Here is a 13,467-nt window from a genome sequence, read left to right on the forward strand (position 1 = left end):
GTCTGAAAAAAAAAAAAACCTTCATAAATCTAATGCATTACTATACTACTGGCAAGACTAGAGTCCAGTTTCCCAAACCAGCATTTTTCTGTCTGACCTTGTACTTTTCTGTAGCCTTCGCTTGGTACCTTCACATCTTTCAACACCCAAAACATGTAAAGCAAATGTTTTGCAGGCACCTCTTCTTCACAGAAAATAAGCCCAGAATATTTACAAATGATACAGTGACTTTAACATATTGAATGACATAGGAATCCTGGGAAGAAAAAACTAAAAGAGTATGTGGTTTTGCAATTACAGTCTGTCTCCTAATGCATTTGTATGAGAGGATTGAATAGAGAGCAAATAAGCAGCATGATCTCTCTTTTGCTCTAACTTCTTGATTGCTCTCCTACAATAATAATATCCCTTTCCTGTACTTCATACACAGTAAAGTACTTCCTATACTTTTTTCACACAGGCCTCTAATGGAAGAGCAAGAGATTCCATCACCAGTTACGATCACGTGCCATCAGCAGGGTGATAACTCCAGGCTCTCTTAGACTGCTACTGCCAGCAAGGGGATGGCTGGTCTTGGCAGCAAAGGCTCAGGCATGGTGAGTCCCTGGAGGTACAGCTACCACGACACAGGGATATCGGACACTCTGTACAACACACTGGTAGACTGTAATTGTCAATCTAAATAAGCAGCTTATTAATCTTCAGTTTATGTATATTCCTCCACCCACTGAGTGTTGTTCTTCACTCTATAAATGACTGATGACTGATAATTTCACTTAAGAAATTAAGAAATGCCAAGGACCATACCTCAGGACAGGAACCATACAGTTTTTTGATGATGTAACCTCAAAACATCTATTATTCCCACATGGCTAACTAAATTAGGGCTACCCCAGCCAGCTGAAGCTAGATAGATGTGATGCTGAGCAGCAACCTGTGACCGACGTCTATTTCACTTTGAAAGTGACCGGCAAATACCAGCGGGCCAAGGTCAGGTGAGAATGACTGCAAAACCCTGGTATCTCCCCTTTTGAGCAAACAGCTCCGAATGAGCGTGTCGATTTCCAGCACGGCCGCCGTCATTCTGGTTAAGCACCACTCAAGCGAAGAGCAGCCCGCTTTTATTTGCGGTGGGACGCTGGGGCAGCACAATCCTTCGCTTCAGAAAGGTGTTTCCCCGGCCAGCCACCGCCAGTCGGGACGAGAGGCGTCCTCCCCGCACACGGCTCCCGCCCGCCCCGCCGCTTCCTGCGCGCCGCCCCGCCCCGCTCAGGACGTTCGTGGCGCGGCCATGGCGGCTGTGGACATCCGAGGTAGGCCCGGGGCGAGGGTAGTGCTCGGGGCTCTCTCCTCGCGGCTTCGGGGCTCTGCCCGCCGGCCTGGGCTCGGCTCCGCCTCGGGGCAGAGCCCTCCGCTGGGCGGCCGCAGGAGGGGGTCGGTGTGGTGGTGTGACGGTCCTTGGGAGCTGGAACTGCCGGCAGGAAAAGCTGCCCAAAAGCAGCTTTCTTGGATGTGCGGCAGGCTCCGAGCGTGTGCGCAGGGCCGCCTGGGGAAAGCAAGCTTCTTTGTGGTAGATTCTGCCTTTTCAGGGGGAATAAAGAGGTCCTGCAACGAGATGGCGACCTAAGGGAGCAGCTAAAAAAGAGAGTTCCAGCTCTGAAGTGTGGGGGAAAGTGGGAAGCGCTGGCGTGTGTGTGGGACTTGCACGGAACCGGAGCAGCGAGTGAGGCTCGTAACCTTAAGAGCACTTAGGTGGATGTGGTGAGGTGGACCAGGTGTTAGGAAAGCCAGAAAGAAAGCTGAAATAACAAAAACCATTTGGATGTGGAGTCAGGGATATTAATAAAAAGAGAAGAAGTGATATTTGACTGATGTGTTAAAGAATATTTATGTTGTAAACAAAGTAGAAGTTAAATTGTTGTGAAGAGGTGGAGCTTTGAGAGAAGAAGTGGGAGTTCAGAGGCCACGGGAAAGGAAGTTATTTTTCTCCATAAGAGTGTCTGAATGGAATAACATCAGAAGCCTGTGTGGTGGAGTCTCAGAAAGAACAAGAGCAGGTATTTAAGGAAATCTCATGAAGGGTCAGTTTTGATAATGCCACAGAGGTTCTCTCCTTTTTTGTCTTCAAGTTCTTAATGATTATGTGTAGTCCTGTGTGTTTTTCTGACTGCCTTGTTTGAGATTACACGAAGGAACTAGGTAGACAGTTGATGGAGGAGTGCTGTATTAAGTTATTTGCTGATCTGAGAACCTTCTGTCTTACTCCAGATAATTTAAGCTCCTTCGAAGTCTTTAATATAGTTCAATATATTAAGTAGATTTTGAGGCATACTTCTATTTTTAATCTATGTGCAGTGGATTAACCCTGGCTGGATGCCAGGTACCCACTAAAGCCACTTTGTCACCCCCTTTCTCAACCAGACAGGTGAGAGAGACTGTAATGAAAGGCTTGTGGATTGAGTTCAGGGCAGGGAGAGATCACTCATCAGTTACTGTTCTGGGCAAAACAGACTTGATTTGGGGAAATTAACTGAATTTATTACCAATTAGATCAGAGGAAGATAATGAGAAATAAAATAAAATCTTAAAAACACCTCCACTGGGCTTAACTTCACCCTGAAATGCTTGAACTTCTCTCCCCCAAGCAGCAGAGGTGAATAGGGAATGAGGTTGTGATCAGTTCATGCATTTTGGCACTGCCACTCTGTCCTACTCACCAGGAGAACTCTTGACAGTCTTCACTGCTCTGTGGTGGGATCCCTCCCACAGGAGGCAATCCTCCATGAATTTCTCCAATGCTGAAAATTTCTCCAATGCTGTTGTTCTGAAATGGGCTTTTTCACCTGGTAGAAGAAGCCCATCCACACAACAGAGTTGAGGTATCTGATTTACTGCTATTAAATTCTGTACCAGCCTACATGCCTGAGAACAAGGCTTCTTTACAGGTATTAAATTCATATTGATACTCTGTGCAGCAGTCAGTACTGTGTCCAGGATGTCCTTTTCAGGTTCCTTTGAGGTCTGGTTCATTGATAAGCAGATTTGAGTTTTCCATGCCTTTTTCTGTGAGACACATAGCTATACACAGTTCTCAAAAAAAGTTACTTGAGCATTCAGTTTGCATGGTAAGTCTTGTCCTGACAATGGAAGGGGACATTCTGGCATATAGAAACTCATGAGTCATGTCCAGTTGGGACAGTCCACGAGCTGTAAGAATGGCCATAAAACCCTTTTTCCCATTGCCTCAGCGATCGGTATTGTAACTTTACTTTAAAGCAGGGCCTTGCCTCTGTTTATTCCTGAATATGAAGTCTGTTGTTTCATTTTCTGGTTGTACTGGAGCTACGAGGTCTGCCAGGAATGCCTTGACGTTTTCCGCCCGTCCCCTCCTCTCACAGTCAGAAATAACATTTACATCTAATTGTCCCTTCCTGCCTACCAAGAGTACATTGATTCAGGCCAAAGGGTGGGAGCCCTTTCAGACCCCAGTGCCCCCTGCCTATTCCTCTCCTTTCACCTTCTTTAGTACCATTCTCTTCTTCTTCACCATAAACAGGTATTCAATGTAGCCTGCATAACTCCCCAAATTAGGGTTATTAGTCAGTATGACAGTTTCTAAAAGCTGATACATTCCAGTGAAACAGATTTAAGCCTAGCCACTTTGGTTAAGTATTTAAAAAATGAATAGGACTCGGGTAAGGGTGAAGCTGATAATAATATTCCCTGAATTAGAAGTTAAGATAGAGTCTTGGATGATCAATGGGTCTACCTATGAAAAATCGTCCCAGATTCTTCTGCATGACACATCAAAACCAGTAGTGAAAAATCCAAAATTTTGCAGCTCTTAAAAATGGAATTGTTACTATAATTTTACTGTGTATCCCTTTGGGTCTACCATCATGTGGGACTGTCATTTAAATTCAAAATAGATATTACTGAAACGACAATAACTGCATTTTCACCAATCCAAGAGTATTAGAATATTTTATCTCCACAAATTTTTGAAATCAGGCCATGTGTGATCTAAAATACTGGTCATCAAGAAATTCTGTTTCATCCATCTTGGTCTCTGAAATTGGTGGAAGTTATAATGCCGATCAATATTTGGCACTTAATCCAACCTGCTCAGAGTTTTTAAGTACCTTCTGTGCAGGATGGTTATCTTGGTTACACAGGCAATCCCTCACTTTTCCAAAATTACCAAGATTTTTGCAGCACCAGCGCTGGGTCAGGATGGACACGTGCCCATTGTCACAGGGAGCGTGGTCTCTGACCTGCCTTACCCTCTGGGCCAGCTTTGAGGCTGCTTTGCCCAGGTGAACATGACCTGGCAGCTCTGCGGGGCCTGGCGGCTCATGGGGCTGCTTGGCGTGGCTTGTATTGCACTGGGCATCGGAGAGATGTGAACAAAGTGCTCCAGCGTGGGTCTCTCAGAGGGTCACAAGTCCTGCCAGCAAACCTGCTCCAGCTTGGGCTTCTCTGTCCAAGGGACCAGAGGTCCTGTCAGGAGCCTGCACCAGCATGGCTTCCCATGGGGTCACATCCTCCCTTGGGATCCACCTGCTCCAGTGGGGGGTCCTCCAGGGGCTGCAGCTGGATCTCTGCTCCACTGTGGATCTCCATGGGCTGCAGGGGGACAGCCACCTTATCATGGACTGTGCTTGTCTCTGCAGGACGTGGGGGAGCTTCCAGAAGCTTCTCACTGAAGCCACCCCTATAACTCCGCCTGCCAAACCTGGTCAGGCAAGCCCAATACACTGTCAGGCTCCTTTACTGTTCCTCTTGGTTTGTCAAAGCGTAGTGCTGGGCTACCTGGCCAACAAGGCCAGGTTCAGCACATTGTGTGAATTACTCTTCTTTTTTGCCATGGATTGCTGGCTTGTTTTCCAAATTGTCTTGAAAATCATGACAGATTGGCAGTATTGTCACAAGCACTTTACTTTTGTATTTGTGATGCAAATTCCACAAAAAATGCTTTGCACAAGATGTCCTATTTTTGAAGGGAACAGGGAAGCAGGAATGCCATCCTTTCTTATACCCAAAATAAACAGTACACCCTTCAGTATGACAGCTATGTCAGGTTCACGGTTTGTTTTATTTTTCCTCTCCTTTTTCCAAGAATAGTTAAGAGAACAATCTTGCTAGTTATGAAGGCAATTATAAATACTGGCACTAAGCAGCTGTGGATAATTGAGTCTTAGAGTCCAACTTTATATTCCATTTTATGATACATTTATCAGTCTATGTACAGCATGATACCTATGTATATCTCTCTCTCTCTAAAGCTCACCTGACAATCCTCTGAGAAATGCAGGTATTGTTAATCATACAAACAAAGAAAGTTTGTATTTGAAGTATAATGTGAGAGCTTATTATGAGAAGAATGCAAGTGCTTAATTAAGATTTTAAGATTTTTTGAAACTGGAGCTCATTTGGATTTGAATGGCATTTGGAATAAACAGCATTACCACAACTTGGGTGCTTAATCATGGATCTTAGTGCCACGTTTCTGAGATTTCCTTTTCTGTAGTGAGGAGAGAGAATAGTCTATGTGAAATAATTTGAATGCCTCTAGACTTCTCCCTCCCTTTCCCTGCCCTGCATGAAACAGTTGGGCTAAAAATTCTGAGATTAGGAAAAATGGTTTACATGTAGCTATTCTGTTGAATTTTTCCTGGTTTGCTAAGCAGGTAGTGTTGCTTTATAACTCTTCCTCAGAGAAGCTGCTAGTAGTGTATGAGCTGATATTTTTGAAAGTGATCCAATGATCCTTGAGCATGCTGAATTGTCACAGAAGTAGAATATTCTCATTGGAATGATGAGTGGGAGTTCAGGGTATGTATATGATGTGTGAACTTTAGGGAGTGGTTCCCGTGAGTAGGGAATTTGAGATCTTTGATCAGTCTTCAATGACTTCTCATCACTTAGGGGTTTTTTTAATTTAAGCAATGCATGTCTCTTCCTGCTTTCTTGTGTCTAGGAAATTCTGTTTGCTGCTGCTGTGATTTAAAATCAATGAATTTCAGGGTTTTTTTCCAAGCTTCCTCCTGGATCTCCAGTGTTAGCAAATTTGTTGCCTGTGGAACTGGTTGTTGACACTGCTTTCTTTGATGTGCCTGAAGAACATTTTGCTGCAGCATGGTAACAAAATGCAGGGACTTTAATTCGTATTTTCCTAAATCTGTAAGAATTTAGCTGGCCTATTATGACTTGTAGGTTATAAAGTATGTTCATTTAAAAAGCTTGCTTTTCTTTATATAATTGTTAGTGTTCAGTAGTTTGATAGCTGTAATATCCACTGAATTACAGAACAAGTAATTTGCTGTAGGCAATTTGGCAGATTAATTTTTGAGTCAGGAGTAGAATCTCTTATTCAAGATTACTGGGAAGCATCTGCCCAAAAGCAGCATCTTTGTGTTTGCTGTTGGTTTTTGGGTTGTGTTGGGGGTTTTGTTTGTTTGTTTTTGTATACTCCTAAGAGACCTGCAGAAGGTTAAAGGTTATCAATTATTATTTGAACTCTATGAAATTCTTTCATGTTAACTGGTATGTTTGTGTTCCATCTCCTTTCTCTGCTGTAATTGTTAACTGCTGTCAGTTTACTCTTGGATGTATTTGTAGTGTTTTTGACTGCTTTGGTACTCAATGTAGATTTATTTTCCCAGATAATCTGTTGGGAATTTCCTGGGTTGACAGCTCCTGGATTCCAATATTAAACAATGGGAGTGTGTTGGACTATTTCTCAGAGCGAAGTAACCCTTTCTATGACCGAACATGTAACAATGAAGTCGTCAAAATGCAGCGGATGACCCTGGACCATTTGAAGTAAGTTGTAATTTGCACGTGGCTGATGTGCAGTATCCCTTGTCCCTCCATTCAGAGGCTTTGGTGACTGAGTGGAAGCGTGCCGGAAAGCTCATTCTGTTCTGTGCTTTTTAGTCCCACCACTTTCCAGTGAGGCCAGCTTTTCCTGTATTTGGATGTTTTCTACTTATGCCATATCAATTAGGTGTTAAGCTTGAAGGATTCTGTGTATCTTCTGAGATTCCAGTAAATCACCCTTTAGATATTTCTCTGACATAGAAAAGCTGTGTTCTCTCATCCTCCCTGCTCAACAGCTCCTGAGTAGTGTAAATGCTTTTTCTGCAGTGAATAGAGTTTATGTTAGGGGATACTTTGAGTTCATAAATAGTGTGTGTTTCCATATACTGCTGGCTATGTGCCATAATTAGTACATAATTCCTCCAAAGAGCTGGCTTTTTTACTGTGGATAATAAGAGTAGTGAGTGTTGTAAATAAACTGATCACATATGGTTGTGTATTGAGATTGCATGTGCAAGTTAACTTTCTTTTCAGTTCCCCATCTGCTATGCTGAGCACAAGCGAGTGTTTGAGGACTATTTAAAGACTCCACAATATGATGGGGAGTTTGCAAGCAGAGCTAGAAGTCCATTGGTAAAGTCACTTGTGCTCAGTGTTGTTGCAGAGAGGTCTTTACATCAGACACACAGATGGTCACATCATACACCAGTTCTTTGTTGCTGTATTTAAATGACATCTCCGTGATGATAGATTGTTATCTTTCTTGCTATTTATTTGTTGCTAATATATTCTACTTGTGTTGTGTCAGATTGTTACAATTCCCCTTGTCTCTGCACCTAGGGTTTGATAGCTAGCTCAGGAAATCCTTTGCCTTTATTTACTGCACATTATAAAGAAGAGCTTTCAAAGCATCAGAACTTTGTTGCTTTATTGCCGGGCCCTTTGGTCACTCTTCACATCCTACAGATTTTACTTGGAGGAAGATATTTACTCTGGTTGTTTCTTTCAGCCAGATGGTTGGAGTGGAGTACATCCTTCTCCATGCTCAAGAGCCCATTCTCTTCATTATCCGAAAGCAGCAAAGGCAATCTCCAACACAAGGTACAGTCACTCACTTCTTGCCTCTGTTGAGAAGCCAAATCAGTCAGTTGTTTTTATCAGTTCCTAAATTGTGTCTAAGCATTTCTGCTTCCCCTTTTCTGTCTTAATCTCCAGTCTAATTGGGAGGGTATGATGCTTCGTGGTGGGGGGAGATCCTTTCTGCGGCAGTTCCCTGCAGTGTGCCAGCAGCAGGGAGTGCCATCTTGTGGGGAAATGGGAACAGTGAAGGAGAGTGCTGCCTCGTGCTACATTTTCCTACAGGAAATTGCTAATAGCATTCATTCCATTTATCTGTTAGGCCATGCAAGAGCGTCCATGTCTTGTTGGGATGGAGTCTTGTGGTAACAGCACCATTCCTTCCTGTAGTGTCACTTCCCAGTTTTTAAATCAAACACCTTAGCTTTTTTTCCCCATCTGCAGGCAACTGGCTTCATTATTCCTTTTTAACCTTGAATTTGTTTGTGTATGTGTGATTAATCAAATATGTAGCCACATTTCAATAGTTATTGGATTGTCTTATCTGTTTACTACATGTTCATGTAACATAATTTAGGTTTTTTCAGAGTAAGCTTTGTAGGAAAGAAAGGCAGGGTTAGTGCTGGTTATTTCTTAAATTCTTTTTCTTAGGGGTTTAGGTTCTGTATATGCATTTTGGTCTTCACAGGGCTTTGCCTTGTCTTGTAATGTTTCTTATTTGCTTATATCAAATAATGGTCTGTTTACATTGCAGTTCCAAATTGAGAAAACATGTGTGATTGATTCTTTAGTACATTGTTTATTTCTTTATTAGAGATTTTCAACATAGCTTCTCAAAGCGAGTATAGAATTATCATACAGCCCTTAATTTCTAGCTTTGACACCTTATAGATTGAGACTGGAGTTGGAGCTACCACAGTATGTGTGTTTATGCTGTAAGGCAGATGTATGTGTGGTGGAACTTAACTGAGACTTGTTTGGTAATGTTTTCCTGCTGTGACTGTAAAGTTTGTGCTGGGTACCTTAATTGAGTTGCAGAGTTCCCTAGCTGAGATGTTTCCATGCGTTTTATTTCATTGTGGTACAAAAATTGGTGTATTTGAGCCATGGGAATGGGGATGTAAAGCTGAAATTTAATTAGTTCCTAGCTAGTGTAGAATACTCAAATACAACTGATGAAGGCCTGTGTGTTTTTAAAACATATCTAGTTATATTTGAAATTCTTGAAGACAGGCTTTTGCCTGTTTGAAGTGATATTATAAAAATCTTCAGATTAATGATTAGGGAGTGTTGCCTGTCTAGGAGAGTAGGTCCCGGTACAGAGCTGTGAGACAGTAGAACTGCAGTTCTGTGTCTTGCTCCATTTGTAAAGAAGTGCTAAACATCCTTTTTCTCTTGAGAAGAAGTGGCTGTAATACTGTCTGGGACTGCTAATTTAGGCAGGTGTCCAAGCTTCATAAAATGCAAGTTCTGGGTGAATTGTTAGTAGACATGGAGGAACTGGAACACATGTGTGCACAGGTCATGTCCTTAGGAATGTGAAGCTGGGAGCATTGCTGTGGTTTCTCAATTGAACAGTGTTCAGCAGAGTTACAGAGGCAGCTGTAATGTTCCTCTGCACTGCAGCTCTAATGAACAAGAATTTTTGATTAGTCAGTAGAGGCTGCAAATCTGATTTAGCAAATGCCTTTGGAAGGTAGTCTTTTTTTAGCAGAATGTTACTAATTTAGAAAAGCACACTGTGTGTGCTTCACTCCATGGGTCTGGGAAATCTAGCTGAGAGGACTGTAGAAGTTAGAGAAAGCTGACTCCAGAACAATGGTATCTTACATTATAGTGGGTTTCTACTAGTAGCCAAGGCTTGTAGAATTACTTCCAGAGCAGTTCACTTGACTAGTAGTAGCTCTAGTGTACTCTGAAAACCCCAGTTCTGTGAAGCAAATCATTTGCTTGCAGTAGGACAGGACTTTACAGCACATGCTTTTCTATCTGTAAAGCACACATTGGTTTTTCTCTCCTTATCAGTCTGTGCCTAAGGTGCAAATAAAGCACCTTGAAGGAAAAGGTTAACAAGAGAAAATTTTGTGATAAGAAAAATATTGCAATTTCTCAGTTTCTGCTACGACTGAAATGCAGCAACAAATACACAGTCTTTGGCCAGAGCTTTAAATTGATCCCACATCTTTCTCCTTTTCCTTCCCACAGTTATGCCATTGGCTGACTACTACATTATTGCTGGAGTGATTTATCAAGCACCTGACTTAGGATCTGTCATTAACTCCAGAGTCGTAAGTGTTCTGTGCATTTGATGTGTACTGGTTTATATCCGTTTTTACTTTTGGTTGCCCCCCGGTCTGTTTAAATATCTCCCTCACCATTCTGAGGGAAGATCTTGTGTAGTAAGGGTGCAGTAAGTTAAAACAAACCCCACTGGTTAATCCCCACGTGTGGGGATCCCACATGAAAGTGCAGGACCTTGTGAGTGCGCAGTATTGCCCAGAAACTAGGATACTTTATTTAAGGATGAAGGATCAGAATAACCAAAGCTACACAATTGGCAGAACAGCATGAAGTTTGAATAATCAAAATTGTAAAATTATTTGACATACGTATGTAATAGTAATTAAATATATAATCAGTAAAGCTTGCTTTGGAAAGTTAATGTTAAGGTAATGTAGTATTTCTTTTTAAATGAAGTATATGTGTTCAGTTGATGTGGTATTTCTTCTCAAATTGGATGCTCAAGTTTGTTTTCATTCCTTCTGTTCTCGTAAACTTGGTTTTTTGCAAGTTTTTCTCTGTCAGTTTAGAAAAGCACTTCAGAAGAGCCTTGTGAGAACGTGTTAAAGAAATTGCATTCTCATACCAAAACTGGATATTCCAAGTTCCCTTTCCAGAACAAAAATGAATATAGAATATTAATTTTAAAATACCTACTTTCAAAAGTTTACATTGTGTTTGCTCCTTGAGTTCTGAACACTGCCTTCCATTCTTGTTCTGAAAGCTCACTGCAGTGCATGGAATTCAGTCTGCTTTTGAAGAAGCTATGTCCTACTGTCGCTATCACCCTTCCAAGGGCTACTGGTGGCATTTCAAAGACGAGGAAGAACGAGGTATGATTGCTGGTTTCTCCTGCATACTTTGGGAGAGGAAAGGAACGTAGGGAAAAGCTTGAGGCAATGCACAGCGATGGTGGAGAGGGGAGATGAAGTGTCTGAAGGGTAAGTTAGGGCTCTCTACCAGGTGAAAGGAATTTTGCCCTTCTGTGCTGGTGGGAATGAATATCAAGGCATGGGTGGGAGATGAAAATAATGAACTGTGTGTTAACAAAGTGGGCAACTCTTCAACCCACTGGGGACCAAAACCCATTTTCAGAAGCCAAACCAGTTTGTCAGGAGGTAAGAATCATCCTTCATCTGTCTTCCACAAAAAACCCCCAAACCTTATGTCAGTAAGAAAATGGAGGTGAAGTTCAGAGGAGAGACAAATACCAGCTTGTCATACAACAAAGAGCTGATAAGAGAAAATAAATTTTAATACATCTTTCTCTAATATTTCTGTGACTTGCAGAGAAAACTAAACCAAAAGCCAAGAAGAAAGAGGAACCAAGCTCTATTTTCCAAAGACAACGAGTAGATGCTTTGCTTTTAGACCTAAGACAAAAGTTTCCACCCAGATTTGTTCAGGTATGACACTCAAAAGCTACACTTTTACTGTAACTTAGAACTTAAAAGACAGTCATAGATATTTAAACAAGTGAAACTGAATTGGAATTCTGTGTATTTCTGCAATAGTAATATGGATTAGATAATGAACTTGACATGGAAGGCTCATATCAGAGTGTAGGATCTCTGTAATCACTGGAGTCATTAAGACCTTGGCAAAACTATGACAGTGAATTTTATTATACACCTTCCTTATCTGATCACAGAGGGTCTGTTCTCAGCTATCTGATGTTGCTGCTGCTTCCAGTTTCTTCCTTTGTGAACTCAATCAAGCCATCACAGTGTTTTTAGTTACTCCATTGTTCTAGAGACTCATTAGTTAGTGTGGAAATTCTTGGCATTCTGTGAAGTTGTTGTGGCTACCTCTGATTGTCTTTGGTAGCCATTTGTTCCACCAAGTCTTCTGCTTGGGAGCAAAGGAAATTGTTTACAGCATCTCACAAAAGTGCTCCTCAGCCAGTTCTGGGAAAGACTGGCTAACTGCATATTTTTGTCTTCAGTGTTTTTCAGTTGTCAGAGGAAAAAATGGATGTTATAAAATATTAACTGGATTTTGTTTAAAGTGTATTTAGTGACCCATTCTACCCTCACCTCTTACATATAAGAGTGCATTGCTTGCATTTAATTCCTAAATTAATGGCAGGAAGGGTTGAGAATTACAACTTTGGTTCCACTGATTTGTTGGTTTTCTTTCTTCCCTCACAGCAAAAGCCCGGAGAAAAGCCTGTCCCAGGTAAAACTGTAATATTTTCACAAGAGTTAAAAAATAGGCTCTGTATGCAGTATCTTTCAGTTGCCATGTAAGCTCTTGCTGATGCTACTGTGAGGTGGTTTAGAATTCTGGCATTACCTAATTGTGCAAAGTAATGGGTAAGAGTGAAGATTTTGAGTTGATCATAGGCAACCTCCAAACAGGAAAGGCATGAACTGTATCACTTCAATCTCTTCCACCTTTTAACTCATATAAGTATGAATTTATTCTCTGCTTATTATTCTTACACCTTTGAAATTAATGTTGCCCTTGTGACATTAACAATATTTTCTAAATACTCTAAAGATTGTTTTAGGAATGAAAATCAGAGGTTTAACTTTCTTTTGCTGTTACATCTTTAGTGGATCAAATCAAAAAGGAACCAGAACCAGTCCCTGAAGCTGTCAAGACAGAGGAAAAAGAGACTGTAAAGAATGCTCAGAGTGCTGGTGCTAAAGGACCACCTGAAAAACGAATGAGACTCCAGTGAAGGGAGAAGCTATTGCACATCTGGATTAGTCAGAACCTGGAAAACAGAAGATTCTTGCTCCCTTTTATTTATATTTAAGCTCTTCCACTGAGACTGATAATTCAGGGACTGAGATTCCTGTAACAGCTTTTTCTGTAGAAACCTCTCATGCAAATGTTAATGTCAAGATGTGAGCTGCCTTATAAAGGAGCTGTTTTCAGTCGTCATCTTATTTTGAATGCTGACTTGTGAGAATGGTTTTTACGTCGACATGTTCAGCAGCTTCCTGAAATCTTTACAAACTCCTGCATCCTTTGTGTCTAGGTTTCCTTTGTAAAAAGAAAAAAAACCCTTTTATATATAAAAAGGAATTGGAATTCTTGGCAAATAAAGCTCCTGGCTGCTGGAATGCCTTTCTTAAATGTATACTTTGTTAGTAGCAAATATGTCATATGTGCTGGCAGCTTTTTTTTTTCCTTTTTTTTTTTTTTTTTTGCTTGGACATTGGAATATATTGTCTTCTATTCTGAGGAGGAAAAATTAGGTTACCCACTATAAATTGCTTTGCCTCTAGTGTGCTTGGGATAAAGACAAAAGATTTGCTAACTGGACCTTCAAATCCA

General features: G+C 41.3%; 1 protein-coding gene across 1 annotated transcript; it reads left to right on the top strand.

The window, feature by feature from the left end:
* The first annotated feature begins 1,247 nt into the window (after positions 1–1,247).
* MED6 (mediator complex subunit 6) lies at positions 1,248–13,253 on the top strand. Its single transcript, XM_041401587.1, has 8 exons — positions 1,248–1,313; positions 6,666–6,825; positions 7,832–7,923; positions 10,105–10,187; positions 10,904–11,012; positions 11,470–11,585; positions 12,330–12,357; positions 12,738–13,253. The coding sequence occupies exons 1-8, from the start codon at positions 1,292–1,294 to the stop codon at positions 12,863–12,865; spliced, it is 738 nt and encodes a 245-aa protein (XP_041257521.1). The 5' UTR covers positions 1,248–1,291; the 3' UTR covers positions 12,866–13,253.
* Positions 13,254–13,467: the final 214 nt, after the last annotated feature.

Source organism: Onychostruthus taczanowskii, unplaced genomic scaffold (genome assembly GCF_017590055.1).
Source record: "Onychostruthus taczanowskii isolate IOZ18803 unplaced genomic scaffold, ASM1759005v1 scaffold1, whole genome shotgun sequence".
NCBI classification, from domain to species: Eukaryota; Metazoa; Chordata; class Aves; order Passeriformes; family Passeridae; genus Onychostruthus; species Onychostruthus taczanowskii.